The following is a 12,489-nucleotide window of genomic DNA, read 5'->3' as shown; positions in this document are numbered from 1 at the left end:
GGTGAGGCCCCACACTGGCTGCTGCAGAACCCCACCCACAGAACCCAGCCCTTGTGAGCACACAGTCACGCAGGGTTCTGGATTCTACCATGGCACTCTGCCCACCCGCTTCAGGTGCTGCCACACGCTGGGGACAAGCCTGTCCCTCATGGTCGCCTAGGCACTTGAGGTGGCAGGCACCTCTGAGCTCAGGCCATGCTCAGAGCCAGGATGGAGTCCTACCCAGACTTCCTCTCCCTCCTTCCCCATGGAAGCAGCGTCTTCACAGCCTCATACTGCCAAGGGGACTGGGCTTGCAGTAGCAGTTCCACAGGCCATGTTGGCACCAGACCAAGCACCACAAAGTCAACACTGTTCCTTTGAGGAACCCCTGGCTCTTCATTAACCCCCTAGGACCTGGCATTCTGTCCTGGAGGGAGATGCCTAGGACTAAAGGACCACATATTCACCTGACACTCCAACCCAAGAGCACTGTACACTGTGAGGGCAGTGTGTCCTGAGGGGGCTGCGGGCTCCTGGGCTGTGAGGACGGGGCAGTGTGTCCTGAGGGGGCTCCTTGGCTGTGAGGACGGGGCAGTGTATCCTGAGGGGGCTGTGGGCTCCTGGGCTGTGAGGACGGGGCAGTGTGTCCTGAGGGGGCTCCTGGGCTGTGAGGACGGGGCAGTGTGTCCTGAGGGGGGCTCCTGGGCTGTGAGGACAGGGCAGTGTGTCCTGAGGGGGCTCCTGGGCTGTGAGGACGGGGCAGTGTGTCCTGAGGGGGCTGCTGGGCTGTGAGGACGGTTCAGTGTGTCCTGAGGGGGCTGCGGGCTCCTGGGCTGTGAGAACAGGGCAGTGTGTCCTGAGGGGGCTCCTGGGCTGTGAGGACGGTTCAGTGTGTCCTGAGGGGGCTCCTGGGCTGTGAGGACGGGGCAGTGTGTCCTGAGGGGGCTCCTGGGCTGTGAGGACAGGGCAGTGTATCCTGAGGGGGCTGCGGGCTCCTGGGCTGTGAGGACGGTTCAGTGTGTCCTGAGGGGGCTCCTGGGCTGTGAGGACAGGGCAGTGTATCCTGAGGGGGCTGCGGGCTCCTGGGCTGTGAGGACAGGGCAGTGTATCCTGAGGGGGCTCCTGGGCTGTGAGGACGGGGCAGTGTGTCCTGAGGGGGCTCCTGGGCTGTGAGGACGGGGCAGTGTGTCCTGAGGGGGCTCCTGGGCTGTGAGGACGGGGCAGTGTGTCCTGAGGGGGCTCCTTGGCTGTGAGGACGGGGCAGTGTATCCTGAGGGGGCTGCGGGCTCCTGGGCTGTGAGGACGGGGCAGTGTGTCCTGAGGGGGCTCCTGGGCTGTGAGGACGGGGCAGTGTGTCCTGAGGGGGCTGCTGGGCTGTGAGGACGGTTCAGTGTGTCCTGAGGGGGCTCCTGGGCTGTGAGGACAGTTCAGTGTGTCCTGAGGGGGCTCCTGGGCTGTGAGGACGGGGCAGTGTGTCCTGAGGGGGCTCCTGGGCTGTGAGGACGGGGCAGTGTATCCTGAGGGGGCTGCGGGCTCCTGGGCTGTGAGGACGGTTCAGTGTGTCCTGAGGGGGCTGCGGGCTCCTGGGCTGTGAGGACGGTTCAGTGTGTCCTGAGGGGGCTGCGGGCTCCTGGGCTGTGAGGACGGTTCAGTGTGTCCTGAGGGGGCTCCTGGGCTGTGAGGACGGTTCAGTGTGTCCTGAGGGGGCTCCTGGGCTGTGAGGACAGGGCAGTGTATCCTGAGGGGGCTGCGGGCTCCTGGGCTGTGAGGACAGGGCAGTGTGTCCTGAGGGGGCTCCTGGGCTGTGAGGACAGGGCAGTGTGTCCTGAGGGGGCTGCTGGGCTGTGAGGACGGTTCAGTGTGTCCTGAGGGGGCTGCGGGCTCCTGGGCTGTGAGGACGGTTCAGTGTGTCCTGAGGGGGCTGCGGGCTCCTGGGCCGAGAGGAAATGAAAGTGTAGACCTGAGGAGGGCTGAGGGATCAGGTGTCCTGGGATGTGTAGATTGAGACACTGGGCTGAGGCGAGGCTTGGGATGTGGCAGTTCCTGGCACTTGAGGAAGCGTCTGGCTCTTTGATCTCCCAGGATCCTGGATGAGGAGCTTGGGATATGGAGCTGTCAGTGCATCGGGCGTGTTTCACCAGTGTCTTCCTATTTGTATGTGTGAGGGCCAGCTGCTCCAGCAGGGGATGCCAGTGAAAGCAGTTCTTCTGTGTCTATTTGTTTCGATATGCCCAGTCAGCTTGTGGCCAGCCCCTTGTTCCTTAGGCAACTTCCAGCATACTTCTCAAGAGTTCACTGCCAAGCTCCAATGGTTCTAGAACGCTCCTGCGTGCTTGGGATGCTGTGGAGGAAAGACGATGCCACTATGCCTCTGAGAGAAGCCTAGGCCCAGTGCTGGCCGGCCCACACCCTTCCCTGTGGCCTGGTGGTCAAGATGGCCACATGGCGCTCTCACTCCTCACGCTCGTTCTGTGGAGGTCGCCCCAGCTCTGGAAGGAAGGTCATGTCTGTCTGGCTTGGCTTGCATGGAGCTGTGTCCATGGCACACTGGGGACCCTCTGTTCCCAGGACAGTGCCCCCTTCCCCCGAGCTGCCCCCACCTGCAGGGCTGGAGAGGCGCTGCCTTCAGGTGACAGTGGGCAGTGCTGGGTCTCCAGTTGGACCCAAGTTCTCATACGGGCAGCGGTGTGCACCAGTTGCCATGAAATGGGGCCCGGAAGTGATTGCCCAGAACCCCGTGCATCTGCTTTCCCTATACTAGGCCCTGAGACCTCGCAGGGAGGTACAGAAGCCGTCCCAGACACCTATGAAGGGAAACTGCTCACTTCCTCCTGAGGGAAAAATGGCTCCTCTGTCCCCCAGGATGTACCCTAGAGCTGTCCACTCAGCAAAGCTGCCCACCTCCCAGCAGCCGCTCTGGGCATCCGTCGCCTCCCTGTGTGGAGCCTCCACGCCCCCTGCCATGCTCCCTGGCAGAGGCTCCTGTCATCCACAACCTCCCACGACCACCATCTGACGTGCACCCTGGCACACCTGACGCCTCCACAGCCACCCCCCAGGCCTTGCTGGCAGCACCTTCTACAGGACCAGAGGTGCCCTGCCCTGAGCAGGTGGCCCCTCAGCAGCAGTGACAGCAGGACCTGCTGTGACCCAGCACCCAGAGAGGCCTCAGCAGGCATGTGTTTGTTCCACGATGGGACGCTGCCCCTCACGTGGCATCTAAGAAAACAGTGGTCAAGTGAGGGGACTGGGAAGTTTTTGACACACACGTCTGTCCCTTTTGTCAATTTGTGCTTGTCACTGTCCAAACTCCACAGGAACAGGCCGCCGATATGCATCCCCAGTCTCTCTCTCTCTAAGGATTCCACACCTAAAGAGCTACATGGGGGGAGATGCTGCCCTCTGGTGGACGTGATGAGGATAACAGCTTCTATCTCAGTGTTTGGCTTGAATTTATTATTTTTTTTTAAATATATTTTTTATGTTGATAATCTTACATAGTTGATTAGGGCGCAGAGGGTCCAGGGTTACAGGAAAGTGGGTAAGACCATTGTTTCCACACTAATATCATTTCCCCCCTGTACCTGGGGTGAGGGGAGAAACAAAGGGAGAAGCTGCACCCATCCCCTCACCCAGTCTCCCACCCATCCCAGGTCCCTGACGTGGGGAATGCTCCGAGGGTCCTGCTCAAGCAGTTTTGATAGTTCAACAGTTCTGAATTGCTGCCAGTCTCACCGTTCCAAGCACGATGAACTCAGAATTCACTGGCTTACACAGTCTTTTCATGGCTGGGGTTCTGAGATCAGCAGTTCAGTTGGAAGGCTCCCCAGAGAAACTTCGTCTGAGGTGATCCCAGACCTGATTCTTGTGTGTGCTTGCCAGTACAGGGTCCGGCACCCTGTTGCCCCAATCAGCTTATGCACATGCTGGTCGTTGTAATTGCTGGGTCAGTTCTGTTTCCAGCCTTGTCTTCCACGCGAACCAGTGGGTGTTGCAGTCCAGCCTGATCCTGCCCACTTTATACTCGGCCTTCTGTTGCCAGCCGTATCTGTATGTACTGGCCACATGCCGTACCCAAAATGGCGCCGGCCAGAGAAGCCACATCTTGGTGTTTGGTGGAGAGTCATGTAGCTTTCGCAGTACTGCGCAGGCGCCTAGTGCATGTGCAGTGAGCTGCGGCGCGGCAGGCACGTAAACACTGGGACTGACGAATCCAGTCGCCCAGAACCCTGCGTAATCATGACGCCGACCTATCATCGGCGGAGGCGGGGCCAGACAGCACATAAGAGCAGAAAGCCTGCCGGGGTCGGAGCCTCTTTCCTCCTCATCTTGCTGTGCACAATAAATTTTACCGCAGAAGACTTCACTCGCGTCTGCGTCTTATTGCTGGGCGGTAAGACACGTGGGCGCGACAACTGGTGCCCGAAACCCGGGACTTGGAGGGGGCCTCCCATTTCGAACGGGTGGAAGTCAGAACTGCGGCCAAAAAACAGGTAAGGAGCTCTGAGAGGGAGAACTTTCGGGTGACTAGGAGCGAGGTATATGAGCCACCGCTTCTGGTTATAGACATGGGCGCACGGATCTCTCTGGTGAAATTTTTGCAGAGGGTTTATGCCCTCCGTAAGGGAGCGGTCAGAGAGAGTGACAAAGCCCTTCAGTCTGCCCAGGATAGTCTCTCAGAAACAGAGCGGGAGAGGAGAACCGGTTTGAAGCAAAAAATAGAGGTGAAATTGAAAGCAGTATCTTCCTCATCAAGTTCGGAGACGTCCGACGCGGAGGAAGGGTACAAGCGGCATAGGCGCTTAGGACGCAAACAACCCGCAGGAAACAGAGGAGGATCAGAAAAGGAGAAGAAAGAGAATGGCGGTGCTACTGCGCCGGCCACGCGCGGCCCATGGCCTCGGGGCTCTGGAGCCATTACACTAATGGCTCCTCCTGCTGTGAAGCCATCTGCCCCGCCCATGAGTTGTGGTGCCGGCTCCTCCTTCATCGATCCAGCCACACGCCGGGAACTTCAAAATATGTTCCCCGTCTTAGAAGAAGAAAGGGAAAGAGTTTACAGACAGGTAGATGCATCATTAGTGCGAGAATTGGCCATGTCTGTAAAGCAATATGGTCTTCATGCCAATTACACTTTGTCCCTGTTAGAACGTATGGGGGGAATGAATATGACTCCCTCTGATTGGCAATTTGTGGTGAAGGCTGTTCTCCCTAATATGGGATCATATCTAAATTGGAAGGGCCTATGGCAAGAGCTTTTGGTTGAGACCGCCCGGGCAAATCAACAGCGCGGCGGCGATGCTCTGACGTGGACTTATAATATGCTTTCCGGACAAGGCCAATACTCTGATGATCAAAATAGCTATCCATGGCCAGTGTATACCCAGATCTCTGCTGCAGCTATAAAGGCTTGGAAGGCCCTTTCACTTAAAGGGCAAGAGAAACTGGGCATTACACAGGTTAAGCAGGAGCCGGATGAGCCCTTTGATTTTGTGGCATGTGTAATGCAGAAAATGAGTGTCAAATTAGTGACTGGCATCCCTTATAATCCACAAGGTCAGGGGATAATCGAACGTGCTTATCGCTCTATTAAGGAATTATTGCAAAAACAAAAAACCACCTGGGAATCACTTGGTCTCGCCAGTCAGAGCCCTCGGGGCACTCTAGCCCTGGTTCTCTTCACCATCAATTTTTTACAGCTGGATGAGCAAGGCCTCAGTGCTGCAGATCGTCATTCCCTTAACACGGCGCAAGAGCAATCTTGGGTCAAGTGGAAGGATGTTCTGGAGTCCAAATGGAAGGGCCCAGACCCAGTTATTAGGCAGGCTCGAGGAGCCATTTGTGTGTTTCCACAGGACGCCCCAGTTCCGGTTTGGGTTCCAGCTCGATTGACTCGTTCCTGTCCATCACCACCTTCTGACGTTTCTGCAACCGCTGGAACGCTTGCGCGAGGATCTGACTTGGGGAAGATTCATGCAACCCCGCAATCAGAAACTCCTCCTACAATCCCACAGGACAATGGTGCCCCGCCCAGTGCAAACACGGCTGATGGTGCAACTAATGGTCTGTATGGTGCTTGTGAGGACCGTGATTGCTGAGCCACGATGAGGAGTTTTGAGTGTTTTTCCACGACCCCTACCGGTCGCCCACTCAGCCCGAGTGTTTCCTTGATTTTTTCTTCTTTGGATTTGCCTTTTCTCCCTTATGATGATATTAAGGAGAATGTGAGTAATTTTTTATTCCCCCTACAGGATGCACCTTGTTTTCAAGCGTCTCCTGAGAATTTTAGTGTCAAGGTTTATGTGTTATTCCTTTTCAAAATGTTTCAACGGCTGCTAATCTTTCTTGCCAGCTTTCTTCCTATCTTTTAGGAAATTGGACGAGAGAATTTGATATTTTACAGTCGGAGTTGAGAATTGCCATTGTCCAGATTAATTCTACACGAGTGGAGCCTGTTGTTGCTGAAACCCTGGCCACTTGGATTTGGAACATCACTTCCCATATTAAGGAAGTGGGTGGGAGTGGTTGTGCTGATTCTGCTCTTGTGTGCAGGCTGTGCCTTATGCCTTTTTTGCCTGTGTTGTCTGAGACACCGTGCTCAGCGAGATCGTGTGGCAATACATCAAGCCCTACTAGCCATGCAGAATGGTGACTCCCCCATGGTATGGTTGAGCATGCTTCAACAGGTTTAGTTAAGAGCATGGACATCATGGCTCCTGCACCTCAGGTCATTATGGCATTGCACTGAGTTCGAGCATGATGCATGATGCACCTGACTAGCCCTTGCACCTCGCAGGACTTGTCCATTGCACGCGAGAGGGTAGTCAATCTTATAACTAACTTGTCGAGACATTGCTCTTTACAACCACCGCGGTTGTAGCCCATGACGGGTAAGATAGACCCAGACAATTATCGGCCTAAGACAGGGACTACGTCAAGCCACGCAGCCTCCCTATGACGGATCGTGCGCCTTGAGTCTACAACCTAAGACAGGCCCATACCAGCTTATTTTTCTATTGTATAAGAAGGAGGGAGATGTTGCCAGCCGTATCTGTATGTACTGGCCACATGCCGTACCCAAAATGGCGCCGGCCAGAGAAGCCACATCTTGGTGTTTGGTGGAGAGTCACGTAGCTTTCGCAGTACTGCGCAGGCGCCTGCGCAGTGAGCTGCGGCGCGGCAGGCACGTAAACACTGGGACTGACGAATCCAGTCGCCCAGAACCCTGCGTAATCATGACGCCGACCTATCATCGGCGGAGGCGGGGCCAGACAGCACATAAGAGCAGAAAGCCTGCCGGGGTCGGAGCCTCTTTCCTCCTCATCTTGCTGTGCACAATAAATTTTACCGCAGAAGACTTCACTCGCGTCTGCGTCTTATTGCTGGGCGGTAAGACACGTGGGCGCGACAGCCTTCCCGCAAACCAGTGGGAGCTGCAGCCTAGTTGGGGTGATTCCCCTTAACCCCCACCAGGTCTGCCCCCTGCCCTGGTTCCCATGCTTGCCATTATGTGCAGTAGACTTGTTCAGTCTGTCCCACATCCCATTTAGCTCTCATACATGTCAGTGGGCGTTGAAGCCTAGTGCCACCCAATCAGCTCCACTATCTAGCCCACACACATACTGGCGGGTGCCTTTCTGTCTAACCACCCCTGCCCCGTTCTGGTTTTCATGCTCTCCAGTGGGGGTGGTAACCCAACAGGAAGACACCCACTATTTCCCTCCTAGGCCACCCCTGAATTATGCACTCCCCAGGTGGTTCTGGAGTTTAACTTGACAGAATTAGCCCCTAGTGCCAGCCTCTACCAGCTGATGCTGCAGCTAAGCCCAATCAACCCTCGCCCACTCTAATTTATGCTTACACCAGTCAAAACAGTCAGCCCAGTCCGGCTTTTCCCTGATCTAACTCACATGAGGCCCACAGGTGTTGTAGCCCAGCAGGAGCAGCTGTCCAGCAGGGGGAGCCCTCCACATTAGCCCTGCTGGCTTTGCCCTCTCCCTCCCTGGTTCTCACGTGTGCTGTTTGGGTGCTGCGGCCACATCTGGTACAGCTCACCTCACCTTGGCATTCCGTAATGTGCGCTGGTATGTGTTGCGACTGAATCTGGCTGACCCACATTCTGTTCTGGTGCTCAGATTCTCCCATGGGTGATGTGAACTGGTTCATCCTGGTCTGCCCCCAAACTATGCCAAATGTATGATGGTGGGTATCTTTCTTTGGCCTGATCTGGCTTGCTTCCTATCATGGTTTTTGCGCTCACCTGCAGGACTTGTGTCCTGACAGAGGAGTTTCCCAGGCTCCTCCACCAGAACCTCTTCCTATGGCAGATCTTGTGCATACCGGTGGGTCCTTGGGCCAGCCCTACTCAGTCTACCTCCTGTCCTGGCAGTTACAGAGGCCTTTCCTTGCTGGCCTTCAATCCATTCCGGTTCTTACTGTGGGATGTTTCAGCATTGCCAAGGCTTGTCCATACCCAGACACTGTTCACACATGGCTCAGTAGGGGCAGAGACCTAGCCTGGTCTATCCTACATCTACCCAGGATCTCCAGAGCACCAGATGGTGCTGGAGTCTAGCCCGGTTAGGTGTGCCCAGCCCCAGTACAAGGGAGATTACAGCCATATCCAGACCAGAACACAGACCCCACTCTAGCCCCTGCAGTCACCAGGGTGAACCCCAACCCAGCAAGGGTGTACTCTCACAGCTTCCCAACTGGGCCGATTCCCAGCCCTAGATTATGCGTGTGCCAGTGATTGCTCTGACAAGTTGGCTTAGCCCCTCACCTGTCTCAGCCTTTGCCTTCGATGCTATGGCCTAGCATCCTTGACTAATGAAGACCAGTAGATGTAAGAGCCTACTTGCACCTACTCGCCATGACCTGTGCTCCATACTGATTTCTGTTCTTCCTTGTGAGTTAAGGTTTGCTTGGCCCTGCCCAGTCCATTCCCTTCCAGTTGCAGCCTGGCCCACCCCACATCCTGTTACAGGATGCACATGCAGGTGCTGCTGCCTTGACCTGCCCAGACTGTTGTCAGTTCCTTTACCCATAAGTGATGGCAGGTTCTATGGTCACACCTAGCTCAGCCCATCATCACCCCAGCTTGGGAGCTAACCAGCAGGACTTGTATTTCCACAGGGTTCGGCCCACACTTCCCCCACAGAATCTACTCCTGGACCTGGTTTTCTCACGTGCTGGTTAGTGTCTTGACCCTGCCAAGTGTGACCCATCCCCTGTTCCACCACTTAGTCAGGTACTGGTACCTAGCCCTGCCAGACAGGCCCCCAGCCATAGTTTTCATGTGGACTGGTGTGTGGCAGTCAGTGATGCTCTATGGTAACAGCCCATCTCAGGATTCTCATGTGGGCTGGTGAATCAGTCTGGCCCAAATAGAGCTTACGGATTCTCCCCTCCAGCCACCAGGTCTCGGTCCCCACGCTTGCCAGAAAGTTCCTTGATCCTGTCACTAGGAATCACCCAGAATTCGTCGCTCACCTACACTCACACTGGCCTTATCCATGGGTGTTCCTAGGCAGCAATTACCAGAGCTCACTGCTGGGTGGCCAGCAGGCAGAACCTGGTGCCAAATAGGCCACCCAAAGCCTAGGACTCAATCACCACATGGTGGCAATGACCATGGCCTAAGTCCCCAGCGTTGAGTCTAGCCTGGCTCGGGCTCTCCCTGCAGCCACCACACTGCAGAGGGCTCCTTTTGCCCCAACCCCACTGCCAAATCCTGCCCAAGCCCCCCCTGCCACAAGATGATGGCAGCAGGGCGGAGCCAGGGTCTTAGTCCAGTTCCCAAGATTCCCTCATGGTGTGCTTATCCTGAGGGAAGAAATCTCTTGAGCCTGGAATCGCCTGGGACTCAGTCACGGTGTGGCGGCAGTGACCATGGCGAGTCCCCAGTATTGGGTCTGGCCTGGCTCAGGCACCCCCACGGTCGTCACACTGCAGAGGGCTCCTGTCGGCCCAGCCTCCTGGCCAAACCTTGGTTTGAATTTAAGTCCCTGCTGCACCCCCACCACCAAACGTGTTTCTGATTGCTTTCATGAACCAGGGTGATAAGGCTTGTGTGGGTATTTGCACCTACAGAAGCGGGTGGGCCTCAGCATCCCCAGTGGACCTACCTGCCTTGGCTTTAATTCAATATTTGCACACTACTCCTCTCCCTTTTTCAGCCAAGATTTGCCTTGAGGCCTGATTGTAACAGCAAAAATGAAATACCAATTTTAGGGCTTGGCGCGGTAGCCTAGCGGCTAAAGTTCTTGCTCTGCATGCTCCAGGATCCTATATGGGCACCGGTTCTAATCCCAGTGGTCCTGCTTCCCATCCAGCTCCCTGCCTGTGGCCTGGGAAAGCAGTGGAGAACGGCCCAAAGCCTTGGGACCCTGCACCCGCATGGAGATCCAGAAGAGGCTCCTGGCTCCTGACTTTGGATCGGCTCGGCTCTGGCTGTCCGCTTGGGACGTGAATCAACACACAGAAGATCTTGCTCTCTGTCTACTCCTCTCTGTATATATTTGACTTTCCAATTAAAATAAACAAGTCTTTAAAAAGAACATCAATTTTAGGCTTAAAAATTGCGCATAATGTGTGTTAACATCTAGAGGAGGGTGGGGTGAACACAGCGCAAAGGGAGCAGATGGCCCACGTCCAGCCAGGCCAGAGGAGAGAGGAGCTGCAGGGCTGTGAGGCACGTGCGACACCGAGACCCAACTGGGACAGGTTGGGCCTAGGGGAAGTCCAGGGCTGGGCAGAGGTGGGGACTCCGGACCGTGCCCAAAGCTCACTTCATTCTCACCCTGAGGATGTCCCCACTGAGCCAGGATCCAGGGAGCTGGAAGTGTGCACACACACTTGTGCAGATGCACACACCATGTACACCCATGCACACACATGCGCATGCACACAAGTAACCTGGCAGGGCTTGACCCCATCTAAGCGCCCTGGAAGCACTGCACCCTGGAGGCTTATCCCCAGCTCCAGGTGTGAGGTGCAGCCCTCGGCAGCAGCACCTCCACCCAGAAACAAAGGACACCCCCAGAAGCAGACAGCAAGTGGGAGGGTGGTGAGCCCTCAGGACCCCTGTCCTGCTCTGTCCCCATGAGGTGTCTGACCCCCGCCCTACCCGGGGTAAGGGAAGCTGGCACTCAGGGTCCAGGGTTCCAGGGTTTGAGATCACTCACCCACATCCCTTCTGGAAGTGGACTTGGGGCTCAGGGGAGCACCTGGGGAACAGGCCACATGGGTTCAGGGGAGCCACGGCTGTGAGGGAAGAACCAGATGCAGCCATTTATTCCAACATCCTTGGAGGCAAGATCCATCCTTGAGGGGCTCAGGTGCACAGCCCTGAGCAGGGCAGGCCTGGGGCAGCTGTGGCTCAGATTCCACACTGCTCACAGAAGGAGCAGGGAGGAGCTGCAGGTGCTCCCGCGGGCCCCTTGGGACTGCGCTTGACCTGCCCGGGCCATGGCAGAGACATAGCCGTACCACACCCAGCAGCAGCCATGGATCCAGAGCATCAGGATGGCCACACAGGTCACGTGGCAGCAGAAGGCAGTGGTGACGAACGCAAGGTCATTCTGGTCATCGTCCATCCACTTGTAGCCCGACATGGGCTTATATAGCATGAAGGCCAGCTGCATGAGCCAGGAGCCGCTGAGGGTGCACAGGAAGGCTTTTAGCGCCTGCAGTCGCAACTCACTGGGGACCCACAGCTCTGCGGTCAGCACCAGTGTGAGCAAGAACATGACCTGTGTGAGCAGCAGGTGAGACCTCAGCTCCACGCCCTCCGTGTCCTGCATGTGGGACAGCATCAGAGGCAGGAGCACGGCCATGCCCAGGGCCTGGGCACCTTGCTCCAGCGCCATGCGGCGGCATGCCAGCACGTGCTGGCTGGCCACGTCTACACAGCCACTCAGCAGGAAGGCAGCGTAGAGGGTGACATGCTGCCACTGCTTACGGAACAGGAAGTCCCTCTGGTGGTACCTCTTGGTTAGCAGTGCGAATGGTCTGGGGAGGCTGTGCAGTTCCTGGGCCACCAAGATGCAGGCGCTGAGAATCTTGACCAAGCCTACATCACACACCTGCCAAAGCCTTGCCCATGGCCCCCTGCCCCAGGCACCACATGGTGGGTGCTGGGCAGGTGAGTTGCATATCAGGGCCCTGGAGAACAGCTGTGCCTGATGGAGCCCATAGAGGAGAAAGGACAGCCCCGGGTACAGGTGCCCCTCAAAGCCACCCATCGGTCCCAGGCAGCTCTGCCCAGAGGCAGATGTGAGAGGCTGGGCACCCCAGCTCCCAGCACTTATGTCCTTGGCACGACCCACGGCAGCCTTGTCCTGGGGAAATGAGCTGGGTGGGAGGCTGCTCTCCTTCCTGTCTCGCTCTGCTTCATTGATGCCCAGCTGAGCGTTGACAAGGAAGGTGACAGGTCCCTGTGGCCAGTGCCTGTCTACCACTCTTGGGGACCAGGCCTCAGCCACAGGCCCCTCCTCATCCTGGACC

At 56.6% G+C, this 12,489-nt stretch overlaps 1 protein-coding gene across 1 annotated transcript; it reads right to left on the bottom strand.

The window, feature by feature from the left end:
- Positions 1 to 11,378: 11,378 nt before the first annotated feature.
- On the bottom strand, positions 11,379 to 12,227 carry LOC121160075 (transmembrane epididymal protein 1-like). Its single transcript, XM_040985766.1, has one exon. It carries the CDS (start codon positions 12,225 to 12,227, stop codon positions 11,379 to 11,381), a length of 849 nt encoding a protein of 282 aa, XP_040841700.1.
- Positions 12,228 to 12,489: the final 262 nt, after the last annotated feature.

The sequence above is a fragment of the Ochotona curzoniae genome, unplaced genomic scaffold (genome assembly GCF_017591425.1).
Source record: "Ochotona curzoniae isolate NIBS_2020 unplaced genomic scaffold, NIBS_Ocur_1.0 contig_430, whole genome shotgun sequence".
NCBI classification, from domain to species: Eukaryota; Metazoa; Chordata; class Mammalia; order Lagomorpha; family Ochotonidae; genus Ochotona; species Ochotona curzoniae.
The sequence above is the reverse complement of the archived record's forward strand: the minus strand, read 5'-3'. Positions and strand labels throughout refer to the sequence as shown.